Source organism: Chenopodium quinoa, unplaced genomic scaffold (genome assembly GCF_001683475.1).
Source record: "Chenopodium quinoa cultivar QQ74 unplaced genomic scaffold, ASM168347v1, whole genome shotgun sequence".
Lineage (NCBI taxonomy): Eukaryota > Viridiplantae > Streptophyta > Magnoliopsida > Caryophyllales > Amaranthaceae > Chenopodium > Chenopodium quinoa.
Window position 1 is genome coordinate 553,498 of NW_018744854.1, and position 12,040 is coordinate 565,537.

The window sequence follows — 12,040 nt, forward strand, 5'->3', positions numbered from 1 at the left end:
ATAGAAAGTCCGTACATATTTATAGTTACAAGAGAAAAAGAGTAAAAATCGGGTAAAATAGCATAACAAAGCAGCTCAGGCAAACTGCTTAGCTCGGGCGAGCAAGTTGCTCTGGCCGAGCAAACCCAGTTTTGGCTCAGGCAACTTGGCCGAGCAGCCTTGCGTGCCCTGCCCGAGCTGCTGCTTGTGCGGGGCTTGTGCGAAGCATGGCGCGAAGCCTTTTGCGAGCAGCTGCTAGGGGCCATATGCGAGGGGCTGTGCGAGGACTTGTTCGGGCAGGAGGGGTAGCTTGCCCGAGTAAACATTGTCTGCCCAATACAGACACTTTTCTTCTTTTAAAGCTCTTGAATTATTCTTCAATGCTTGGGCACGCGTAAAATCCTGCCCAAGCAACATTACTTTGACTTCTAGCTTAGCTTGCTTTCACTCTAGCTTCCCGGACTTGGTTTTGTTGACTTCCAAATCTTGTGTTGGGCTTCCTCCTTGATATTTGAGCCTCGAAAAGTCCCGACATACCTACAAAACAAGCCAAACAAAACGGAAAGCGAGAGAATAGCAAAGAAATGCATAAAAAGGATAATAAATCCATTGGAAACATGCATTTCTCTAAACTAACACACAAGCACGCAAAACAAACATTATTTCATAAAAACACGACATAAGAGGCTAAAAACGAGCATAAAACTACGAAGAAAACTACCCTATGAGTGCCATAAATGACACTCATCAGGTGCGCCTTTTTATTTTATTTTAAACCCCCACCTTTTTTTTTTTTGCTCATGCCATCAACTGTTTAGCATATATTATACACAAAATATTCACCAATCATATAATTTACTTTTAATATATGTAATAAAATAAATATCATATCTATTACTTCAAATATAATAAATACAGTGTGTATTCTATGCGGCTAGCCACAGTTAGTTTATAAAAAAAATTAAATAAAAATTAAAAAAAAAGAAGTAACTCCTATATCACTGACAGATTAGAGTAGCCCCTATTATAATGACAAAATAAAATAACAAAGTAATCCTATAACATTGACAGAGTAACCCTTATATATTACTAAATAAATGACTTATATACCCCTAACAGAGTAACCATTATAACACTAACCGAGCTGAGTAATCCCATATTCCCATGGCAACTGGCAACACGGTGTTGCTAGCCACATATAAAAGTTGGTGTTGTAAATATTACTCCAGTGTCATATCTTTTAATAGGACAATACATCATGTTTTATTCTTTTAATTTATTAACAAACTATAAATAACATAATTTTGTAACAATATCAAAAAAAAAAAAAAAAAAAAAAAAAAAATGATGAATCTATTAAATAATAGATTCGTACTATACATAAATTTCATTTATTTATGTTCTTCCACTATTTTTCATTAAGAAATTTCAAAATGTTTTCTTATTAGGAATCTTCATACAAATAGCATATTTTTAGGAAAAAAAAAATAACATTATTCTACCTTTTAATTTTCAACTATTTATGTGCATATTATTTTCTTATATTTTCCACTATCACCAAATTTATTAAGTTCACAATAATTTATGTTATGGTGCAATTTATATATTCCGTGTATTTGAATTAGAATTTTTTTTTAATTATAAAACGGTAATTTTTATTATTTACAATGTTTTAATTTGTTTCTTGCCGAAAGCTATACGAAAAACATAGATATCATTATACCGGGGTTATATTCCTTCCCTTTGGGTGTAATAAATAATTTTACAATAGTTATTTGGTTTATAAAATGAAAAATAATACCAATTTACATTAAATTTTTTAAACACTGATGTGGTCTAGGAATTTAAGAGGGTGTTGTTAATATACTAATTTGTTTAATCGGGGTCGACTATTTTATTATATATACAAAATAAAAAGAAAATAAATATGTCATACTTGTATTTTGTCTCTTTCATTCTTATATTAAAAAAATAAATAAATAAAATTTAGTTAGATGTAATGAAATTACCTTGCATAGCGAGGAAGCTAACCTAGTTATTAATAAAATTTTGAGTATTTCAGTTTTTTCGGATCCAAATATCTTCAATCTAATTCGATTCGAAATCTCAATTATGGAAAAATAAGTTGAGTCCAATCCAATGTGATTTATGAAGTAATTTAATTCCAATCACTAATTTAGATTTGGATGATTTGACTTTTGATGCAATATGACTAACTTTGTATGCAATCTGATCCAAAAATCTCAATTTTCTTTTAAAAAATATTGAATTCAACCAATTCGATTTAAAAAGTATTCGAATTATTAATTTAGATCGGATTAAATCAGACTTTGGATGCAATGCGAATACCTTTCCTTAAGCTAACCAATACCTAAATGATTAGATTAGGGGGATTTTTAACAATTGTCAAAGCAAAATACTATTATAAAGTTAACTAGCAAGTTAGCAATAGCATCAATAATTTCGAGGGGGTGGGGGGACTATAGTGCTTAAGGTTAGAACACACTTTATCAAATAAAGTTTAAAGGTAAACTCAAAATTATTCTTTATTATACCATGCTTAAAACATGGTAGCCCAAGGCTGCTGTAAAATAAAATCAAACCAAGGTAACCATGACAAAGCTTGATTAACTCGGCATGCAAAGTCCTATTAGCATCTATTTTGAGATAAAAATTGTTTACATGAAGATTTCAGAAAATATCTTAAAATTAGGCCGCTCGGTCTTGAGAACTTTTAATTTTATAATTTTAAAAACAAATATCTGGAAATGAAAATCAAACATGGCCTAACAAAGAACAAGTTCAAATAAAGGTTATTAAGTTCAATGCAACTAAACAATAGTTTTAAGGAGGGGAAAAAAATTTAAACAATTGCTACACAGTTCAATTTTCAGTGTAAAAAAAAATGAAGATAAATCATGTAGGAGCAAATAAGATATATATAAGGAAGATGGAAATAATGAAGCCTCCCAAAATTATACTTTGCATCAAAGTTCAGAATTTTTCTTCTATTAAAGGTGACGGCCTTGGCCCTTGTGTAAGAAGAGGAAGTAGTGAACAATAAGCATTAACAGATGTTTACATCATTATATGTATGTCTACCTTTGAATTCATTTACAGGTTGAAAAAATAAGTTGAGAATTGCTTCTGCCATAACATAAAATGATATTAGTCCAAATCATGATGAATGGTGCAAATCAGTGATTTAACTTAGCTTGCACAATGATTGAAGCACAGAAGAAAGAAAGGGAAAATGAGTATCATCCATACTAAAAGCAGCCAAGGAAAAACGCAAGCCTCTGTCTGTTTCATACGTTCAACGATTCTAAGGAAGGACTGGAGGCGCAATTTGACAGGTGTTATAAGACTTGCAGTGGCTACATTTCTGGCCTAGTATATGGAAATAAACCTCTGTTGTATCATTGCAGTCGTTGCATAGAATCCAAACCTGCAGAAAGAAGTTTCTTGATCACCATCTATAAGATATTAAATTTTTATACAAGAATCCCCTTCTTTTAAACTCGAGTTAGTTCTCAAAATTACATCGCCTGTTAATTTACTTTCGCAAAGTTAAGGTGAGAATTTTTGGCCATGACACACTCATTCCAGGTGATAATAGCATGAAAACAGGTGGATCGGTACAGAGCTCCAAACTAAATGTTGAAAAACAATCACAATTAAATTGTTAGAAATTGTGGATTAAAGAAAAATAAGATAGCTGAGTGATTTGCAAAGTATAACAGGAATTCTTTTTGAAACAAGTAATTTGATGAAAGGACATATTATCACTCATTCACCATTCTTGATTTTGGTCGAAGAATCATTCAATGCATGGAAATACATCAAAAAAGATGGGGTAGCAATACCTTCTTGCTGCGGTACTCCTCCGGCATGGTGGTGGCTTCAATCTGGGTGTGCAAAGAACAATTATCAAGACTAAAAATCATAAAAGCAAAGATTAAATAGACAAATTTTGTCAGCCCCTAACAAGGAGCTTATTAATCGACTAATAAGATTGAGTTTTGTGCATATTCAAATGTATCAATCACTTCACCTGGACTCAGGCCTGCAGGAACATTCGGTTATACAAAATTGCTCTTGATATTTTACTCATTTTGTATACAAGTATATGATATTTAAACTGCTGAATTTCATCAAATATAAATGGAAACTGTCATGGTTTGCCTTCTGAGTAACTCACGATTTTCTAATTGGCTTACTAACAATACATAGAACAAAATTCAACGACAGCATACTACGCAATTCAAATTCTCATGATAACCATACTTCCACAAAGACATGTTTAAGCCCTTCCTTAAGTAACAACTGATTTAATACATTAGGGTTGGGCATGGAGACCAAGAACAGTTATTATATTCAGGATATATGAGTGGATACTGGACAGAGAAAAAAAGAAGTATGGGGAAAGAGTGAAAGTAAAAGTCGATGCAATATATGGTGAGAATAGAGTTTATTATAACTAAATGATACTTTGTAGTAGTGTTATCAAAACAACCATAGAAGAAATGTGAGAAAAACATAAGATGATGGAGGGCATAATATGGTTTCGCCATATAGTTCCTTCTACTGGATCCCTTTGTAGTCTTTCTAGAGGATTTTTCTTAGCTACCTAACACAGATTCCATTCTGAAAAATGGAAGTAACATCTGCAGGGAGGTCGAAACAGAATATAGTTCATGGTGTCAATGTCAGTGATCTATTTTACTGCATAATCAAGGATTAAGCATGCTTACCTCCTCATCTAATCTCTTCCAGGTTCTAGACATGTCAATAACTGATTTTGAGCATATAGGGCAGCAATACCTGCAACATTTAAGAAACATAAGACCTTTCCTAGGACAAGAACACCCAACAAATCAGCTTTTCCAAGGGTGCAAGAATGCTTACTTATCGCGCTTCAGCATCTCTTGACAGCAATCAGAATGCATAGTATGCCCACAAGTCAAGACAGTTGTATTTTTAAGCGAGTCAAAAAGATACTAATGTAGACAAGAAACCAAAGTAAGATCCATTACTGTTCGTGACATCTAAAGGCTAGCAGATCATTGGCAGAATAATAAAAAAGAGTGATCAACAAACCTCATAACATATGGGACAGTGATGACGCATGGAGTTCTCGATACACAAATGATTATCACGTAACGCTACAGAATAGCAAGATCCTAGAATGATGTTCAATAAATTTAAAGACTATTTCAGAAAAATGCTTATACAAGCAGCAAAAGAAGCAATAAAATTCCTAGCTATAGAAAGTACTAAAAGTCCAAAACAAGAACCAAGTCTAAAATGAGAACTAGGAACTAATCTGGACCCATAAATATCTTAACCGGACGACTCACACACTTCCCGTTCATTAATGACATTTTCGTAATTTTTTTGACTTTACAAATTGGTTTCCAATTTTATTTATAAAAAGTAAATGAAAAATTCGTATAAAAATTCGTTAAAGTAAATAAAATATGTCAAAAAAGTAAATGAAATTGCGTTAAAAGTGAATAAACTGGAATCAGTTTGAAAAGTTACGTAATTACAAAAATGTCATTCATGAGCTCGGGTAACATCTTGACCATCCGCTTACGATCACCTAAGGGTCTAGATTGGTTCTTTGTTCACATTTTAGCCTTAGGTTCTCACATGATCTCAATCATAAGAGAAGGAATAAAGAATACCACACTTCTTGCAGTGGAAGAAGTTTTCACGGCCACCAACCCTGGTTCAAAAAAATTTAATTACATTAAGTTGCAGTGCAAAAAATATTTAATCCAGACAAATTCAATATTTGATACACAGAACCAACATAGGTATCCGAAAATGTATCTATCTGAAAATTTTAACTTGCCTTTAGCATTGCTCAGATGCTGACTATGCACTTCAAAAACTCTTTTAAATCAATATTTTAAAAAGCTTTGATCACAAACGACCAATTGTGGATAAAAAACTAGTGATAAAATAACAAATATCGACATTCATATGCAGTTGCCAATGTACCTGCAAATCCCGCAATCATCACAGTGAAACTGCATTTTATCAACCTGTAAGTATCAAACAACTACCATTAAATGAGAGCCTCAGCTGATCCAGGGAATGCAAATTTCCAGAGTTAAACAGCACAATTTTTCACAGATTTTCTAGTTGATATTCTTAGTCATTAAGTAGAATAATCTAACAACCAGTTTACTATTTCAGCTAGCTTCATATTATACACTGATCAATTAATACAGTCAAGAAGTTATGAAAAACAAAATACACGAATCCTAAAAAAGCAAGAATGAACCGTTATATTGTACTAAAGGCTCCAGAAATTTTACATCATCGTCATAGAACTTGCAAATCTCACAAAAGTACTCCCCCATATTAACACCGCAATTCGTGCAAACATGTGCCACCTGAATTTTACAGGTAACCAAACATTAGTCACTACATTTTTGCTACCAAATACAGTTACAGAACATGAAAGAAGTAACCAAACTGATCTTTCCTTGTCGCCATCACTACTTACTGGTTGTTCAGTGTCGCATACAGCACAAACAACCTGTAATGAGAACATGAAAGCAAATCAATAATGCAAAACAGGTACTAAAATACACAATAAAAAATAGAAAAAAGCTCACAGGATCAACATACTTGCTTAACATCGTGTCGATCGAGTTCGTGCCGGTCCATTGGGTTGCGTAACATGTTCTAAGAGGCATTTCCACAATCAGGTAAAAATGAGCAACATAATGAACAAATCCCACAAATTCAAACTTCATACTCAATTGCCCCTTTAATCATCAGACCGGAAGAATGAGAAACAGAAAAATTCCCAAGGTTAAACCCATGAATTAAGATTAAGTTAAACTATACTAGAATTACTTGTTAGTAGGTAGAACTGACCCGTACCAAATATACAGGTCCGAATTGCCAACAAAACCAGAATTGTACCGGAACTATAATTTCTCCTTTCTTTTCTAATTGCAATGTTTGGAATTTTCAACTATTTGAACACATCAGTTACTGCCTTTTGACTTATACGTTTTAAAACTTTAGTTAATCAAGATATAATTACATTTGTAAGATATTAATCACATAATATGTGCAATAACAAGCGTGAAACTCACAACATTACAAATTAAAAACAACAGAAGAAGTACATTGGCTAAATCTTAACCCGAATTAATTTAGAAATTATTTCTTTCCAAAAAGCATACGGTAAACACTAAAACTAGAAGAAAATGGTAAATAAAAAAAAAACGGTACATAAATATATTACCGTGGCTTCGTTGTGGCAATGGCGACAAGGAAAGATCTCGTTGCAACACGGAGCTCGAATCAAACACCTTCTTCTGTAATGCTGACATCTGGAAAAAATGGGAAAACAAAGCAAATTAAAACCATAATAAGTTAATAACAACAAAAGCATAAGACAAAGCCTTAAAAAGGAAGAATACCCATAACCCATCCTCCCAAAATCGAAGCGTTCATTAGAAAAGCCCTCCATAAATCTGCTAAATTTGAAGAAAAACCCAGAAAAATAGATACTTTTTCAATCCAAAAAAGGGGGCAAAAAGTCTCCAAAGATTGAGGGGATGAATCTGAATTATTTGGGTAACTCAAAATAACCCAAAAATGAATAATAGAGTATGAAATGAGAAAGCCAAACTGGTAAGAAGAAAAGGGGTTGAGTATATCAAGAAACAATGGACATCCCCTATTAAAATATTCATCAGATTTACAGACAATATTTAAAAAAAAAGAAAAAAAATAAAATAAAATAAAACATACTTCCTCCGTTCTTTTTTTATCGCAGCACTTTGACTTTTACACTATTCACATAATCTTCTTTGACCATCTTTTGTGATTTATTCGTAAAGAAAAACATATTCATATGGGATCCAGTTAGATTCATCTCAAAATCTACTTTCCAAATATCAATTTTTTATAATTTTTACAAAGGCATAATTAAAGATATTAATAGCTAAAGTAATGCGTTGACAAGCGTGAAATCTCCTATGATGCAATAAAAAAAACGGAGAAAGTATATAAATGAAATCTTTATTATATATTAGTATATGCATTGATTGCGGAGAGAGAGGATGTGATTGGATAAGATTGGGTGGGGTGGCAGGTAATAGAGAGAGAGAGGAGATGCCAATTGCAAGTTGCTAAAAACGGAAAAGAATTTGGAAGAAGACAGAAGTGTATGGTGGCGCCATAAATGAAAATGTACAGAATTAAGTACTCTAGTTATTTTACGGAAAGGAAAGATCAGTGATTCAAGCAACCGTTTTGTGTGTGCTTTTTAATACTTTAACTAACTGTCTTTGAGTCATGCTTAGGTGATGTCATTATTCCCCATGATTTAGCTTTTCGCCTTTTCCATACTGATAAAGGAGGTGAAGTCTTAGTACATCCACAGTACGTAGTGTAAGATGCTTATACGTATCAGGGCTATTTTCTGTGAAATTTTAAATTTCAACCTTATATTTTATGTACCATAAATCATAAGTAAAATTGGCAACATCCTGAATTATGGCTTAAGTGCATTGTGATAGAGTTATGAGAAAGAAAATGTTGGAAAGCTTGATTATATTGATGATTATACAAGAGTATTTATAGTACATAAGTAAACATTAGACTATGACTAGATACATTAGAGTATATGTCTAGGTACATTAGACAATAGTTAGGTAAATTTTGACAATCAACCTAATTGTGTAAATCACGGAGTAAATCAAGAGATAATGATATTGCTAATATCATTATCCTTTACACGCCCCCGCAAGACGGGCGTCCGGAACGAGAGACCGATCTTGGATATAATAACGCAAATCGATCTTGGTCAATGTACGAATTGAAGTGTAGTTGGTGAGAAGGGGGTCTCCGAGATGGTTTGGAGAGAGTTTAGGTTTTTTTTTTCCTCCCCGAATGTATAGAGAATAAGTAGTTGTTTAATGGGTGTTTTTCACGGTTGTTGTGACACGCGAACCATTGACTGCAAAATTAATAAAATGAAGAATTTTTGCTAGCATAGCATGTGCTTGCAACGTATGGGAGAATAATAAAATTATAGGTGTTACGGGGTTTTTTTATGTCCTGCGGGAGAGTTACAATTCCAGGACTGGGATTCTTGCGCCTGTACCTGCAAAACAACGGAGACTCCGGGTGGTGGGAGCTCCGCCTCCAACGATCAAATTAGTACTTGTATGTGGAGTAAAAAGTGCGGAAAAGTAAAGGTGATCTGGTTCCTCTAGGGGGAGGAGTGATCAAGGTGTGCAATTAATTGCTAAGTCTGGTCTAGCAGTCAGAATGCACGTGTGTTTAGGCTTCTCTTGGTGAGATGATTAATTAATTATGACTGTGTTTAATGATGGCTAATAACCTGTATTTATAGCCTCGAAGTACGTGCCCAATACTAGGTTTTCTAGCAAAACCTAGGGCTTATTGGGCTTGCCTCGGGAGTCGGGCCTTGTTGGCCGTTTTCCAGGTTGGCTGGTTTTGGGCCACATGGCGTGACCTGATTTGTCCATATTGGACCTCAGAGTGACAAGTGGCGGACGCTGATTGGTCCTCGTGGCGGACACGTGGCAGGTCTGGATAGGTCCATTTGTCATGGGTATTTTTACCCTAATCTCTTTCTAGGAGGGATTGTTCCTTTCGAAAGTTAGACCCTCGAAGCCCGCTAGGTCGGCATCTTGTCTAGTTCTAATGGGAGATGGACTTGATTAACTTAGAAAATTTTGATACCTTGGGCGGTATGACATTTTCAAAGTTAATCAATCATAATAATGATTGCCGCCGAACTAGACAGATGCCAATTCTTAGCCCCACTATGCAGATAGCCCCTGATCAGGTGTATTGTCAACTATTGAATAGGGGGTGAGCATTCAATATTATCTGGTCGTTAGCCTCTTTTGGTTCGTTCTTAATATGAAATGCAATATTCTAAGTTTGGTACTTAGTTTATTTTGTAGGGTGATGGTTGGTCGTCTGCTATGGTGGCTGCATAGAAGCAGGCGTCAGACGGGACGTCCAACCAAAGTAGCTACGCCTGTTGGGTTACAGGCAGCAGCTTTAAGTATAGCCAACCTAGTAAGAATAGTGGTTGAGTACCTCTGTTTGCCAAAAAACAGGCGGACTCCTCATACCTTTTAGGTTCCGCACTAGGTTGGTTGAGTGACTATTGAGGTAACCTTGGGGTTCCCCTGTGTAACACCCCAATAATTCTCTCTAAAAGAAAACCTGTAAAAGCCTGTGATAACCTGTATAACCTGTAAAACCTGTATAACCTGTAAGACCTGTAAAACCTGTAAGAGAATTATTGGAGTGCTACCGCCACGCGTTCAAACGTTAAGGCTAGTTTCAGAAATCAGCAGCGGAAAACTAACTTGGTTTTAAAAAGAATATAAGTTTCAAAACTGGAAGTCAAAACTCAAAGTCTTACAAGTTGGAACCATAACGACCCTTATTCAAAATCCAGTAAAATAGGAAGTAATGGAACCAACACCAAAATAAAATTCAATCTGTGTTATGAAATAAGCTAAATGGTTAACCAACTCTCCACTCAAATCCCATCACCCTGATGCAAGACAGTTTATGCAAAAACCTGTGATGAATCTGCTCCCCAATATCACAAGTGTAATAAATAGATCATTACAGGGTCATTGAAGGCGAAGGCCATGACCAAAGAAAAACACACAAAAGCATGCAATCAGCAACGCTGAGTACATACAAGTTACGAAATATAGTAAAGAGTTCTAGCATGATACTAACAAACATTCCATACGCTCACAATATTATCATTGACTCGAACACATGACTCCATAGTTACTCATTACTAAGTTTTTATTTAAATAACATTGATCAATTCATTAATTGATTGGATTAAGCAATAGACCGGGTTGTCCCCCTGTGCTCCATTCCGGAACAATAAATAAGAAAACCTTATGCCTCCTTTCGGAAGACATTAATAAACATCCAATGGCAGACGGGCGCGACTCCGTGGCCATAGCTAGTATGAGATCTCATCTAACTCATTAATTTTAAAAGAATTTAAAACAAGAGACTCGTAGATCAGACGCTGAAAAGTGCACGGCTAATACCCCGTGAACCCCAACCCATGTTTGTCATTACTCTAGATGTGCACAAATCCAGAGTTTTATTGCTCATCCTTCTTGCACTTTACGTGATTTACCATTTTAAAATTTGGTGATGACTCATATGCAAACAACTCAACCAATCATACATCAATCAGTCAAATCATTCAAGTTTCCAATTAAATTCTCAATTTATCAGTGACAAACATCATTTATTATTGCATCCTTTAACTACCTCGGTGTATAAACACCTTAAGTGCATAAGGCACCACAAATTCTCAACTTTGTCTTATAAGACTTTAATTCTTCCTTTACTCATTCCATTTCAATATAAACGAACAAGTAATCAAAATAATTCATTATATCTTTGCCTCTAAGCTCACTTTGAACATTATTGCATAAATACTGCTCATAAGGAAAAATCAATGCACATTCTCAAGCATGAATTAAACTAACCATCACATTCATTATCAAACAACTCATTACCAAACAATTCCAACCAATCCACCAGTTCCCTAGCATGATTCTAGGTTTTTCCAAGTCCCTAAACATGCTCCTAAAATCAAGGTTCCTCGTATTCTTGTACGTACCTTGAGTAAACAAATTGATTGGCCACCTTAAGGCTAGAAGTCACCTTCTACGAAGTCCTCTTCTACGAAGTCCTCTCCTAAACAAAACAACAGTAGTTCAATCAATCACCCAAGCAATATATTTTACAGCAATACCAACTACTTTAAAATCCTTTAAATCATTGAAATAATGCTCTTAAATTATTCCCAATAGCCAAAGTTAATAATTTAGTACTTGAACTATGAGTTTATATGCTTAAATCACAAAAATATGGCTTATAGCAAAAATTTCAGCAACTTTAAAGTAATGTAATAAATCTGAAAATTCGTTTTAAGCATGTAAAACAATCTCGCAAACATTTTCACTTGAAACAATCATCATATAGTACGTTAGTA

At 34.3% G+C, this 12,040-nt stretch overlaps 1 protein-coding gene across 1 annotated transcript; it reads right to left on the reverse strand.

The window, feature by feature from the left end:
• Positions 1-2,954: 2,954 nt before the first annotated feature.
• LOC110704585 (E3 ubiquitin-protein ligase MIEL1-like) lies at positions 2,955-7,790 on the reverse strand. Its single transcript, XM_021882396.1, has 12 exons — positions 7,431-7,790; positions 7,253-7,340; positions 6,625-6,681; positions 6,500-6,532; positions 6,309-6,386; positions 5,989-6,032; positions 5,670-5,710; positions 5,080-5,162; positions 4,888-4,979; positions 4,734-4,803; positions 3,846-3,887; positions 2,955-3,427 (listed from the first exon to the last, which is right to left on the reverse strand). Exons 1-12 carry the CDS (start codon positions 7,478-7,480, stop codon positions 3,305-3,307), a joined length of 801 nt encoding a protein of 266 aa, XP_021738088.1. The 5' UTR covers positions 7,481-7,790; the 3' UTR covers positions 2,955-3,304.
• Between the last annotated feature and the right edge of the window lie 4,250 nt (positions 7,791-12,040).

What these genes read in the sequence shown, in the direction of transcription:
- LOC110704585 (XM_021882396.1), bottom strand. Translation starts at nt 7,480, where the DNA reads ATGGAGGGCTTTTCTAATGAACGCTTCGATTTTGGGAGGATGGGTTAT. An exon ending in TTTGGGAGGATGGGTTATGG is followed by an intron (nt 7,341 to 7,430) that starts GTATTCTTCCTT and finishes CATTTTTTCCAG; the next exon opens with ATGTCAGCATTACAGAAGAA. An exon ending in GAGATGCTGAAGCGCGATAA is followed by an intron (nt 4,804 to 4,887) that starts GTAAGCATTCTT and finishes TAAATGTTGCAG; the next exon opens with GTATTGCTGCCCTATATGCT.